Source organism: Mustela erminea, chromosome 16, assembly GCF_009829155.1.
Source record: "Mustela erminea isolate mMusErm1 chromosome 16, mMusErm1.Pri, whole genome shotgun sequence".
In the NCBI taxonomy this organism is placed as follows: Eukaryota; Metazoa; Chordata; class Mammalia; order Carnivora; family Mustelidae; genus Mustela; species Mustela erminea.
The window spans coordinates 25,925,722-25,940,717 of NC_045629.1; the positions used below are offsets into that span (position 1 = coordinate 25,925,722).

The window sequence follows — 14,996 nt, forward strand, 5'->3', positions numbered from 1 at the left end:
ATACAATCCATGATGGATCCTCCAGCCCAAATTATCACTCAGACCTATGCCCTCGATTCCCCCTCGTTTGCATACACTCCAGGGACCTGCCACATGTGCTCCAGGTTCACAGGCTTTGCTAGATCATTACCATTATTTTATAATCATAGAGATTCTTGATTAATAAAAATTAAAAAATAGTTATCAAGTATTAGTAGACTTAGAGCAGCTCTGTTATTTTCTCAATCATGGATACTAGAATATACAACTTCTGTGACATGAGAGTGATGTTAAAAAGTGATATAAAATCTATTCTAAATGGCAACAACTGCCCCAGAGCTTTCAAAGTTATCATACTACATATTATCTTTCACTTTTAGAGATAACAATACTGTCTGGATAAATAAGCATTTTCCCCATTCTGGTACTCACCCCTAACTGGACAGTATGGAAAGGAGTAACTTGGGTTTGAGTCTTGACTATCCTATTAGCTAGCTTTTAAACCATGAACAAGACACTTTACTTCTAAGCCTTTAATTTCTTCACTTACAAGGATGAATCCCTAACCACTTCTTTAGAGCCGTTACAAGATAAAATAAAAATGGACGTTACATTAGAAAGTATAATACAAATACTACTACATAGTAGAAGGCACTTAAGTAATGTGTGGATGAAATGGTTAAGTTTGAACTTACATGAAAAGCTAAAGCACACTTGACACCGCAGAAAATAAGGAAGCATTAGAGGTTTTAAGGAGGAGACAGGGATAGTTGTGGTGGTGATGGTGGCATTGTGTGTCTGTGCAAATCAATGAGGTAACTGCACCTTCAAGGAAATCTAACAGCACTGTGAACAGATGGCTAGGCGTGGAAAGAACTAAAGGCTATTATGTATTAGTCCACATGAAAGATAGAAACTTGGACTACAGCACTGACAGTAGGATAAGAGTGAACTGAGTTAAGCACTGCAAAAGGATGTGCACAGCTGCATTTGACAGTGAGGGGAAGGAAAGAATTTCAATGCAAGCAGACAGGTGGACAATAACTCAAGGAAAAAAATTTTTCTCCTTATTTTGTTACTGGAAAAGATTGAATTTAGATGTGTTAAATTTGAGACATCTGGAGGTATTCAAGTAGTGATATCCAACAGTGGTGTGAAATTAAACCTCAGAAAGAAAAGATCTACACAGAACTGTAGATCTGGGAGTTAGCTGCTTAAGATGGCTAAAGACGTTAAAAAAAGAGAGAAAGAAGAACAAGGGGATGCTGAATAAAGAACACAGAAAACACCAAAATCAAAGATTCAGAAGAGAGGCCAGAAGTCAAAATAGGGAAGGAGAAAAAAATAATTTGAGATAAAATGATAGAATCCATTACAAACGCTCTTACAGAAATATTCAAGATGAAATTCAAATGATCTCCATAGTTTGGTATTTTTTAGATTTAAATACTAAGGAAAGAATTTAGAGGACACTTGATTTGGTTCATGTTTATTAAAATACTATTTTCCTCTGATGAAAAATCTGTGGGCTCCCAGAGTAAGCCTTCTCCAATATCCCCCCAGTCAACAGTTTGAAGTTGGTGAGTCACATTCTTCCTTCATAACCCTTCAAAAAACTTAGCTGAAGTATAGAAGAACTGGTTGAAGGTGACAAGGAGATACCACTGCCTTCAAGGATTAACTATCTTAAATGATGTTGGTAAGTCAAAAGGCTACAAAATGTGAAGATCATTTCTTAGAGAAAAGGAAGATGTTTGCTTTGGTTTCTTATCATAGTCTACACATGCTTAATAGAGAGGCCTAGAGGTCATGACAATACATAATCCTTAGCTTTATTTTATGAAAATGATAAAAATGGGTTTCCTAATCTTATTTTCTGCTCGCACAAAAATTGCAGAACTCAAGGAATCCATTTCCATTTAATTCTGTGCCTCTATTAAAGCAATTTCTTGTATTTATAGCATATTACAATAACTGACCTCCATCTCTACTCCTACACTCCTTGGTATATATTCTATTTAAAGTGGCAATGAAATAGGAATTTCCTCCAAAATAATGATTTTAGCACTTCACAAGTTTTAGGTATTTGAGAAGTTTCACTATTCAGAACCTCATTATCTAGGAGTACTACACTGAGGTGGCATTAAGTCTTATCATTTTGCCACTAGTAACTTATTTACCCATCTCACCAAGTCAGAAGTCTGGAAGTCATCCTAGAATCTCCTTTTCTCTAACTCCCAAAGATTAATCATTCACCACAGTTAAACAGCTCTCAGAAAAGTTCTTCTATCACCATTATCCCTTGCCTGAGTATTAACCCATTATGTAAACTAACTGTGCCTCAAATTATAATGATCAGACTTAGGGCTTATGTTTAGATACTTAACATCTTGTAATATATTCTATCTTTATGGTACTAAGAGACTGCAAGGACAACATGTCAATGCAAAATCAAAGAAGTATTCTTTTCAACAAATCACTTGCCCCCCTCACAATATCATTCAATCATCTTATCTAGGAATAAGTGCCTCCAGTTATTCCAAATGCTAAGTTCTCCCATACCCCATGGGCCTGGGTTAGATTTCCAACCCCTTTTCTGCTAATATTCATAAAAAACAATGTTAAGTTCTCAGAGTATAAAAGCAGCAAAGCTCTAATCTCAATAAAGTAAAATGTTCATAAAGTCTTGATTATATTACAGATAACATAAAGGAACAAATCTATTCACATAATTACAATGGATTTCTTTATAAGTTTGTATTTAGTCAAAAGTCACTAATTTAGCGTTTTGCTATAATCTAAAAATACAATAAAAAAAAATAAGGCAGTTACCTGAGGAGAGTCAAAGGGATATCGACTACTAAACTTAAATAGAAGTTGAAATTTTTCCCCTTCATATAAGGTACCTGGTGCACCTTCCATGTCTACAATCCACCTAGAATAAGGGGGGGAAAAAAAGCAAATTAAAAACTTCTGGTAAGAACTGGGCTGAGAAAGGGAACACTGAAGACTTGCTTTATACCAGGCATTGAGATAAGAGTCATTCATGTGCAACAGCATACTTCATCCTCCCAACAATTTTAACACCCTTCTCTGATGCTCACAGGTTAAGTAACCAACTCAAAGTCAGACAACTGGCAAAGGACAGAGCCAAATTTTAATCCAGGTCTGAAAACACAAAATGAAAACCCAACTCAAGTGTGCTGACACCAAAGTCAATTTTGATGACTTTACACTACCTTATTTTTCCCCAAATACTATTTTTGCAATGATTAGAAAGATTTTATAGGTAGCATCAAACTAATGAACTGCCTTTCTGATATCATTTTAGAAACAACAGTCGAAGTAGGTATCAACAACAACTAGAGAATCATGGCTATTAGACCTATCTTCTCATCAGTATTCTAGAGACGAAACAGGAAAAAGGATAAGCTAACATCAGTCCCCTTACTTTGATGGCTATTCAAGGCTCTATAACGCCTTTCCTTTGTCTCTCACGTTTCAGTTGTTTCCTAAAACTCAAAAGAGATTTTTTAAAAATTTTTCATTAACATATAATGTATAGTTTGTTTCAGGGGTACAGGTCTGTGAAACATCAGTCTTACACAATTCACAGCACTCACCATAGTACATACCCACCCCAAGGTCCATCACCCAGGCCCCTCCCCTCCAGCAACCCTCAGTTTGTTTCCTGAGATTAAGAGTCTCCTATGGTTTGTCTGCCTCTCTGTCCTCGTTCTATCCCACTTTTTCCTCCTTCCCCATGAGCTTCTGTCTTGTCTCTCAAATTCCTCCTATCAGTGAGATCATATGATATTTGCCTTTCTGTGACTGACTTAATTCGCTTAGCGTAACACCCTCTAGTTCCATCCATGTTGCTGTAAATGGCAAGATTTTGTGGGCTTTTTTAAAAAATTTATTTATTTGACAGACAGAGATCACAAGCAGGCAGAGAGACAGCCAGAGGAGGTGGGGGAAGAAGGCTCCCTGCTAAGCAAAGAGCCCGATGTGGGGCTCGATCCAACGAGATCATGACCTGAACGGAAGGCAGAGGCTTAAAGCACTGAGCCACCCAGGCACCCCTTGTGGTTTTTGATGGCTGCATAATATTCCACATGAAATCTATCTATCTCACATCTTCTTTATCCATTCATCTGTTGATGGACATCTAGGCTCTTTCCATAGTTTGGCTACTGTGGACACTGCTGCTATAAACATTCAGGAGCACATGCCCCTTCGGATCCCTACATTTGTAACTTTAGGGTAAATACCCAGTAGTGCAATTGCTGAATCATAGGGTAGCTTCTCTATTTTCAATCTTTTGAGGAACCTCCATAAAGTTTTCCAGAGTGGCTGCACCTGCTTGCACCTGCTTGCATTCCCACCAACAGTGTAGGAGGGTTCCCCTTTCTCCGCATCCTCGCCAACACCTGTCATTTCCTGACTGGTTAATTTTAGCCATTCTGACCGGTGTGAGGTGGTAGGTATCTCACTTAGAAGTGATTTCTATAGCCTCTTTATAAGCCTACTTTGTTTCCACATAAAATAATAATGAATATACATCTGTTTATAATTACAATCAATCCCTTGCTCACTTACTAGTAAGTCCTATGCCCAACATGGGACTTGAACTCACAATACTGAGATTGAGAGTAACATGCTCTACTGACTGAGCCAGCCAAGTACCCATATCTCTTCTCTTATAAAAAAAAAAGGGGGGGGTATATTTCTCACTCTGCCCCTCCCCTGCTCATGCTCTCTCAAATAAATGACCTTAAAAATTAATTAATTAATTAATTAATTTTAAAAAGGGAAAACTGGGACATCAGGGTGGCTCAGTTAAGCATCCAACTCTCTATTTCAGCTCAGGTCTGATCTCAGGATTCTGACATTGAGCCCTGCATCTTAAGCCTGTTTAAGATTATCTCTCTCTCCCTCCCTGCCACCCCCCTCCCCAACCCTGCTGGTCATGTATGTGTTCTCTTAAAAAAAAAAAAAAATTTTTTTTAAATAAATAAAAATTTAAAAAGGGGAGTAGAATAAGGATTATGGTGGCAAAGATGGTGGGGCCACATTGAAGCAAAAGTGGACTAATCATAAGACTCCTAATTAAAGCACTGGCCAATTCCTTTCATCTTAAACTTTTTAGGTATAAAAATTTATTACTTTAAGTACAGTATTAAGGAAGTAATATTGAGAATACAGTGTTGAGGTTCTAGTCATCACCCCACATACTATAGATTAGTATAATAAATGTGCCTGTTCTTAGAAAGCAATCAGCTAACACATGCATGCCTTTAAAAGGATAGCTATTCATTTTCAAAGTGTATGCTGAATACCACACATGAGAATAAAAGATATGACCAAGAAGCAATAGTTTACAGTGAAATACATAGGTCTGTCCATTCGCGGTGGCCATGAGTAAGCTGTTTTACTTTTGTAAAAAGTAAAACTACTGTTTTACCTATTTCAATTCTAAAACACACATTTAAAACAAAGTTAAAAGTTCATTACAAAAGGACACTCATCTCAAAGTGTTGCAAAGATAAACGGCATTACATATGCAAACACGTATGCAAACACTGGTTCTGACATCAGAACCAGTACATAGTAAATCAAATATAATGCATAAGCTGCATTAAAAACAAATAAAAAACGAAAACGTGTTCTCCTTACAAATTGGGTCTTTGCTAGCCATCAAGATCCCCTTTCATCCCTGACATCTACTATGCACAATGACTATTCCAAGGAAAAACCAGAGGACTTCCTGGTGCTCTTTCTTTAAAAGTTGATTTGATTTGTTTGATTGAATGAGTGATGAGCTAGTGAGAGCAGGAGAAAGAAAAGAGGGGAAGGGAAAGGAAGGGTCTCAGGCAGCTCTGGGCTCAACCTCAACGCAGGGCTAGATCTCAGGACCTTGAGATGATGACTTGAGTCAAAAACCAAGAGTCCAGGGGCGCCTGGGTGGCTCAGCGGGTTAAAGCCTCTGCCTTCGGCCCAGGTCATGATCCCAGGACCCTGGGATCGAGCCCCGCATCGGGCTCTCTGCTCAGTGCAGAGCCTGCTTCTCTCTCTCTCTCTGCCTGCCTCTCTGCCTACTTGTGTTCTCTGTCAAATAAATAAATAAAATCTTAAAGAAAAACAAAACAAAACAAAACCAAGAGTCCAGCTTTTTAACCAACTGAGCCACCTGGGCACCCCCTCCTGGTGCCATTTCATTCTCTTTATAAGGCAAATTTTAGGACAGAGACACCTGGGTGGCTCAGTCTGTTAAGTGTCTGCCTTTGGCTCAGGTCATGATCCTACGTCCTGGGATCAAGTCCTGAGTCAAGCTCCTTGCTCAGCAGGGAGCCTGCTTCTCCCTCTGCCTGCCTTTCCCCTTGCTTCTGTGCTGTTTCTCTGTCTGACAATAAATAAAATCCTGAAATAAAAATTTTAGGACAGGGACGCCTGGGTGGCTCAGTGGGTTAAGCCACTGCCTTCGGCTCAGGTCATGATCCCAGGGTCATGGGATCGAGTCCCGCATAGGGCTCCTTGCTCGGCAGGAAACCTGCTTCTCTCGCTGCCTCTGCCTGCCTCTCTGCCTGCTTGTGTGTACTCACTTGCACTTGCTCGCTCTCTCTCTCTCTCTGGCAAATAAATAAAAATCTTAAAAAAAAAAAAAATTTTAGGACATACTGTACCATAAATTTACCTGTGATCTATCCAAATACAGCTTTTAAATAATAGCTAAGCAAATATCTTAGTAATCTTTCCAATATCTGGGTGAGACACGTCAAAGGTGGCATATATTTTCAACATTGTGCAGGATAATTTTAAATAACTTTTTGCTAATTGAAAAAGCAATATATGTTCACTATAGAAAATTTAGAAAGGTATAAACAAACAAAAATCACCCAAATATAATCACTGTTGAAGTACTTTCAGTACATTTCATTCTAGTCATTTTATAGTTTCTTTATCAATGGAATTGATAAATTATGCGTAGTTAAATTATGTTAAATTATGTGTACACTTGAATCAGTTGGTTAAGGGTGTGACTCTTGATTTCAGCTCAGGTCACTATCTCAGGGTCATGGTCCCATGTCGGGATCCATGCTGGGGATGGAGTCTGCTTAAGATTCTCTCTCCCTCTGCCCACCTCCCCCTTGCTCTCTCTAAAAAATAATAATAAATAAAAATTTTTAAAAAATAACAAAACAAATAAACAAAAATAAATCCTCAGTGTGTATGAGTCCAATTAAGGGCACATGCCTCTGAGGATGAATAAAATGGGAGAAGTCTCAGTTCTTAACTTCCAGTGAGTAGTTATTGTTCTAGGGTTCTAATGTTTAAACAGTTATTTTTCATGCATTCATAGCTCCTAATCAAAGAAATGGCCAACTATTCCCCTCCAAAGGAAAAACTAGCTCCGCTGGATAAATTACGACAGGATACACACCAATATGGTCTCTCTCAGGGATTTTCAAAGGGATTATGTTTATACAAACTTTCTGCATTTCATGCTGACTACAGGCTGTAACTTAAGGGATGCCATTCCATGGTCTAACTTTGAGAAACCATTTCCCTTTTACTGACATTTAAATTGCTTCTAAATTGTCTCTAGAAATAGTAATGTTGAAATGAGTATAGTCAGTTCCAAGTTAATCTTTTTTTTTTTTTTTTTTTTTTTTTAAGGCAAGCTTTATGTCCACCAACATGGGGCTTAAACTCACAACCCTGAGGTCAAGAATTTCATGTTCTGGGCACCTGAACATTTTTTTTTTTTTAAAGATTTTATTTATTTATTTGACAGCCAGAGATCACAAGTAGACAGAGAGGCAGGCAGAGAGAGAGAGAGAGGAGGAAGCAGGCTCCCTGCCAAGCAGAGAGCCCAATGCGGGGCTCGATCCCAGGACCCTGGGATCACGACCCGAGCCGAAGGCAGAGGCAAGCTCTATGTCCACCAACATGGGGCTTAAACTCACAACCCTGAGATCAAGAATTTCATGTTCTGGGCACCTGGGTGTCTCAGTGGGCTAAAGCCTCTGCCTTCGGCTCAGGTCATGATCTCAAGGTCCTGGGATCAACCCTGTATCAGGCTCTCTGCTCAAGCAGGGAGCCTGCTTTCCCCCTCTCCCTCTGCCTGCCTCTCTGTCTACTTGTGATCTCTGTCTGTCAAATAAATATATAAAATCTTTTAAAAAATAAATAAATAAAAGAATTGCACATTCTACTAAATGAGGCAACCAGGCACCCCTGGTTAATCTTTCTATGTCTCTGTTCCTTCCTTAGTTCAGCATAGGGGTTTATTTATTAGTTCAAAGGATATGATATGCTTTTTCAAAAGGTCTTAATACATGCTACAAAACTGTCTTCCAGAAAGCTGAACGTGCTTTTTTAAAAAATCATCATTCTTATTCCACTTAAACATACCTTTTAAGATCTAATTTTTTAAGACTACTTTTATATCCTGGAAGACAGTCAAAGATAAAAAAACTTTTGTGACTCATTTACAGTAAATTATTTTAAAAGAAAAACTGTCTGACAAACATTTCTAAAAACGACAGGTTTATTCTACAACAAAGATACTGCAGTTTTGGTAGTTAAAAAAATTGTGGTAAAATTGCTTGCCAATCTATAGAAATGTTTCCATTTGTACAAATGTAAAACATTCCTTTAACCATTTATAAATCATTATATTACATTCTAAAAATGGGAAAGGCTGAAATAGGAAGCACTTGATTATTACTGATGAAAATGGAATATAATCTGTTCATTATACACAACCCCCCCCAAAATCTTAATTTAATTATATAGAACAAATGTCATACACTCTAAATATGTTCTCCATTTTCAAATTTCACTTGATAGAAATTAAAAATCAATCAAGAGTCACAACAAGAAACAGAAGAACCTTAAATGAATATTACTAAGTAATAGAGGCCATCTGAAAGGCTACATACTGTAGGATTCCAACTATATGAGGGTCTGGGGAAGGGAAAACTACAGAAACAGTAAAAAGATCAATGGGAGGGGTGATGAGTAGCTGGAGCACAGGCGATCTTCAGGGCAGTGAAATACTCCACATGATACCATAATGATGATACATGTCATTGAACATTCACCCAACCATACAGCACAACGAATGAATTACAATGTAAACTATAGACTTTGAGGGATTACGATGTGTCAATCACACCTCCTCAATTATAACAAATGTCCCACTTTGGTGGGGGATGTTAACAATGGGGGAGGGTTGTGCATGTGTGAGAGCAGAGGGTATGTGGGCAATCTCTGTACCTTCTGCTCAATTTTGCAGGGAACCTAAAAATGCTTGAGAACCCAGCCATGTTTTAAAAAGATTGTTATAGAGCTAGATATCCGTACTCATTTTCAAACAATATATCCATCCAAACATCAATAGATCCATTCTTCACATCCCTGTTTTTAAAAAGCTTGAATTCTGTCATAAGTATGGACTCAAATCTCAAAGTCAAAGCTAACTAAAATTATTTCTCTAAAAGGATAAATATGTCCATGAATTCTGGTCACTTTTGCTCTCTGGACCTAGAATATATCACTATTTGAATTATTCTTTTTGTCCTATAATTTGGTTTACTGTATACTTTTTTATCTTGTTGCCTCCTCTCTCTTTCATGTTTCTGAAGATTTTAAGGAAAGGTTCCATCATTTTAAATCCCTCTCCCCACGCCCCATTTCAGAACATTTAGCCTTGTCTAACACAACTATAAAGTCAAAAGAATGGTAAAAATAGACTGTACTGGGTTGTAAGATCTTAGGATGATACTTTAGAAAACATTTCAGGGCAACTCTGTCGGGACCCCTCTCACTTGAGAGCTTTTTCTGTGTCTTCACTTAAGAAACTTCTATCGCTTGGGGGCCCGGGGTGGCTCACCGGTTAAGCATTTGCCTTCAGCTCAGGTCACGATCCCAGGTTCCTGGGATTGAGACCCACATCAGGCTCCCTGCTCATTGGGCGGGAAGCCTGCTTCTCCCTCTCCCACTCCCCCTGCTTGTGTTCCTTCTCACTCTGTCTCAGCAAATTTAAAAAAAAAAAAAAAAAGAATAGAAAAAAAACATTTCAAACTAATTGAAATGCTCATCTTTATGAGAGGACACATATGTCTCTCTCCACTCTTCTTGGTTTCATATCTGAAAAAGACTTCTTTGTGCCCAAGGAAGGAGCAGAATTAGACTATTTCTGTGTCTTCCTTCTATGGTTTACTTTTCTATCCTCATGAAGTTTCTTATCTATTAAAAGAGGCTGCTGAAGAGTCTGGCATTTAGTTACCGTTCTGTACAGGGCAATTAATGCGTTCAGGGATTGGAGACACCTCTTGACTACTATTCTCTTCAAACCTCTACATGTGGTTTTGAAAAATTTGATAAACAACCTCATGCCAAACTGCTCTATTTTAGATGAAGATCATTTCATAAACAAAAGTCAAGCCAAAGTTTTTATATGCTGCCTCTTTAGTAGGAAACATTTTAAAATGTTACTAACCAACATATGGTTGGGGAAAAAAAAGGTTAACAAATCATACATCATATGCAATGTGTATGATGATACTATTATGGGAAATACAAAATGGGAACTACAAAAGCATAGGATAAGATCTATTTATTTACCTCTTGATGGAATAAAGTGGTATGAAACATGAAAATTCCACATTTAAAAAATTTTTTAAGATTTATTTATTTGGCAGAGAGAGCAAGGAGAGGGGCAGAGTGAGAGACAGCAAGAGAGAATCTCAAGCAGACTCCCCACTGAGTGCAGAGCCCAAAGAGGGGCTTGATCTCATGACCCTTAATCAAAATCAAGAGTTGGACACTTAACCAAATGAGCCATACAGGTGCCCCCAAATATTACATTTTTAAAAATAAGTGTATATTCATGCTTTACAATAATAAAAAAAGAAACAATGACTTCAAGAATTAAATACTTACTGTGTAATTGAATTCTGAACACTCTTTTCATTTAAAGTCATTCCGGGAGGTGGGTCATTTTGCAAAGCCAACAGTTCTTTCTGCAGTCGTTTCTAGAAAAGAATATCAACAGTAATTTGTACTTAAAAAAAAAAAGACAATATAAACATCCTTCTAGTTTCCATCTGAAATCCTTGAGTAAATTTCTTCCAAATGCTCACACCTTTTCTTTTGCAAGAACTTTTCATCTTGTATATATCTTATATACCTCTTTAATTTTTGTTTGCCCTGTAATTCACAATCAAAATATTTCTAAATAGATTTGTAAACAATGATGCTGTTAAGTGGTTACGAAAAGCAGACCACTACCTACAAAACATCACTGTTACTCCACTGAGGTTATAAGATCTCAGCCCAGATTATAACTGCTTAAAAGTTTCAGCAGTGTTTCCTTTACTACTTTCCAATTATAAAAACCACACTTCTCCATCATCCTTAAAAAATGTCACTTTAGACATACAAGCTTGCCAAAAAACTATACAGTAACCACATATGCAAAAAGCCTTTTGAAAATGTTTTGAATAATTTTAATTTACAATTTACAGCCCATATTTGTTTTCATTTTTAAATAGGATACCTACACACAAACTTTCAATTCCAGAATATAATGTCAGGACCTGAGATATAGTTATTTTTCCACACATTAGATGCCCCCAAATGGCTATATTTTACATTCTTGTTTATACAGTTTTTATTGCTCAACTCTTCCCATGTAATCACTAGTGGACAGTCTTTCCCAGTATACAACAAAGCAACACAAAAACCACAGAAGCCCACAGCTTATGGGTTTAAAAACCAAATAACTAATGTTATTAGAATTGATGTAACACTATAAAGACTCTTAATGAGCATCTTTTCTTGCATTAAAGTAAACAAGCATGGATATCTGTTCAGAACTCAACAATTCTCCATTTAAAAGCTAGCTTGTAGTTTTTCTGGACAATGAAATATTACTAACAATATAGCATGTTTCTAGATCTTTTCAATGCTGGATACTTTCAAGTAAGCTTAACATCATCCAACACCATTACAGGTTAGAAAACTTCTCCCTTCTTTCTTGAGAACTACTGCACAAGAACCTATTAATAGGCACATACTTGACCCACAGACAGCTAGCTATCTATGGACCATCATGTCTTTGCTTTGTTCTCTGCAGCCCTTCTGCAATTATGTTCTTACATTTGTCTGGCTGCCTCCTTACAAGGAGGATGGACAATGTTGTTGATCACAGCAAACCCAGGGCCTAAAACATGCTCAAAAACATTTGCTAATAAATCAATACAAATTACCCAAAAAACCCAATACAAAACAAAACAAAACAAAATCTCCTAAATGGCCCTTTAAATGGCCAAGAATGAAAACTTCCCTTGGATCTTGCAATATCACAATTGCTAATAACAATGAAAATAAAGTATCGGCTACTTGCAATTTCTGACGTCAGTTGCCTCCCAAGATGTAAAATAATTACAAACTGAAAAGTACTTAAGAAAAATTTTAACTACCTGAAATGTAAAAAAAAGCTGCCTGCCTAAATAACTTGTTTTGAATAAAGGAATGTAATTGTGATAAATTTTTGTTAGAACAAGGTTTTTAATTTATTCCACTTACAATAACAAATGTGGCTTATATGATCAAGTAAATGTTTTTATTAAGTTTTTTTTTTTAAAGATTTTTATTTATTTATTTGACAGACAGAGATCACAAGTAGGCAGAGAGGCAGGAAGAGAGAGAGAGAAGGAAGCAGGCTCCCTGCTTGAGCAGAGAGCCCGATGCGGGGCCCGATCCCAGGACTCTGAGATCATGACCTGAGCTGAAGGCAGAGGCTTTAACCCACTGAGCCACCCAAGCGCCCCTTTATTAAGTTTTTAATTTTAATTCCAGTATCGTTAACATACAGTGTTATATTAACAGGTATACAATATAGTGATTCAGTGATCAAGTACATTTTTAAAAACACTGGGTACAAAATGGAGAAACTATTTTCTTCAATGCAGGCCTTCTCAGAGACTTCTTTTTTATTTTTATTTTTTTTAAGATTTTATTTATTTATTTGACAGATCACAAGCAGGCAGAGAAAGAGGAGGAAGCAGGCAGAGAAAGAGGAGGAAGCTGAGCAGAGAGCCCGATGTGGGGCTTGACCCCACGACCCTGGGATCATGACCTGAGACAAAGGCAGAGGCTTTAACCCACTGAGCCACCCAGGTTCCACTCAGAGACTTCTAATATACTAACTAGCACATGATTCTCCAAGGGGAAGAAGATAACACAGAGGCTTCCAAAAGTAACGGAACCCCCTTAGTGTAAAGCATCTTGGAAAAATCTTGTTTCAATAACCACATTTTGGGGATCTTGAGAACCTCACTGAAACAGGGAAAGCAATCCTATTATCAAATCAAGGGAAGTTTATTTGCATAGCTACTAATTGAAACAGGAGGATAAAAAGGTAAGCCATGAAGAATTTTACTGGCATAATTAACCCTAGGTCTCCTGAATATAGTGATACAAAAAAGAAATGTTTTCCACACCCTGATACTACTCCTTACATGTTCTCAAGAGACTTGTGATGACCAAACTCCAAGAGCAATCTCCAATTAACTCTGTTTCCTTATATTCACATTTTTCTGTAGTTCCTTCCCACACTGTACCAAAACTGTCAGTGACCAACAGAATATAGCAGAAACAATGTTACTCCCAAGATTAGGTTCTAAAAGACTATGGCTTACATTTTGGTCACTCTCTGTAGAATCATTTGCCATACTGTGAACAGCCCAATTCAGAAGCTCACATGCTAAGATTACTGGCCTCCTGGGGCACCAGGGTGGCTCAGTGCGTTAAGCCTCTGCCTTCGGCTCAGTCATGATCTGAGGCCTGAGATCAAGCCCTGCATTGGGCTCTCTGCTCGGCAGGGAGCCTGCTCCCCACCCCCCCGCCCTGCCTACTTGTGATCTCTGTCAAATAAATAAATAAAATCCAAAAAAAAAAAAAAAAAGAGAGAGAGAGAGAAAAGAAACGAAACAGTAATTCATTGGAGAAGGCAGGACATTTATTTATTTATTTTTTAAAAAGACTTTGTTTGAGAGAGAGTGTGCCTGCCTGCGCACATGCAGGCAGAGGCAGAGGGAAAGCAAGCAGCGGACTCCTCACTGAACACAGAGCCCAATCCCAGGACTCTGAGATCAAAACCTGAGTCAAAGTCAGATACTTAACTGACTCAGCCACCCAGGTGCCCCAACATGTCTTTAAGTAACCAATCGGTTCTCTCAAGGGTCCACTGGATCTTCTAAGCAACTGGTTCTAATCAGTTATACTCAAAAAGAAAACAAAACAAAAAAAAGGGGGGGGGGCGGAAAGAAACTGATTCTGAGTTTCCTGAATGTGGAACCAGAAGCTAAAAGAGAAAGATCTAAAAAATTTGATGTGCTCGCTTCGGCAGCACATATACTAAAAAATTTGATGTAAAAATAAAAAAATAATTCCTACTCACTTGAGGATATGAAGAACGACTGTAAACTAGAGATCACACTATGTAGCCTCAATCAACAGAAAGCTATTATCTCATGAGGAGGTATTCAGCTCCTAATTTGGAAGACAAAGCTTAGGGAAAGCAGAAGAGAAACACTCACAAAAGCAATGATACCACTCGTTGTGAAAACTATAGCATGGCAATGTGGTCAGCTTTCCCAGACAATGCTGAAAATGGCAGCTACAGAATGAGGTAACTGGAAATAATGGGAAATAGCTGCAAAAGGTAACTACTGTAACCAAAGAAGCAGGAAACTACCCAGAAACCACTGGGTGAGGAAGAAGCCAAGAAATTAGAGTTCTAGTGGTTCTTGACCAAATATCACCCTTTTCTGTACCTAAACTGGTGAGGTATGGGAAAACTAATTACGTATATTGCAAATGTACCATGTTCTCTGAATCTAAGAAACATCATCATAAGATGCACCATTATCTTACAGAACACCAGAAAAGGAAAACTGCTGCCAATTAAACACCATTGGTAAGATATCGATTCCAGATGTTTA

At 37.8% G+C, this 14,996-nt stretch overlaps 1 protein-coding gene across 1 annotated transcript in view; it reads right to left on the reverse strand.

The window, feature by feature from the left end:
• UBE2W (ubiquitin conjugating enzyme E2 W) overlaps nt 1–14,996 on the reverse strand; it is a 78,947-nt gene that overhangs the window by 30,729 nt on the left and 33,222 nt on the right. The window contains exons 2-3 of the mRNA XM_032316909.1: nt 10,930–11,021; nt 2,812–2,914 (exon numbers count right to left, since the gene is read on the reverse strand). Coding sequence (XP_032172800.1) covers nt 2,812–2,914; nt 10,930–11,021 — 195 coding nt within the window. The remainder of the gene's footprint in view (nt 1–2,811; nt 2,915–10,929; nt 11,022–14,996) is intronic.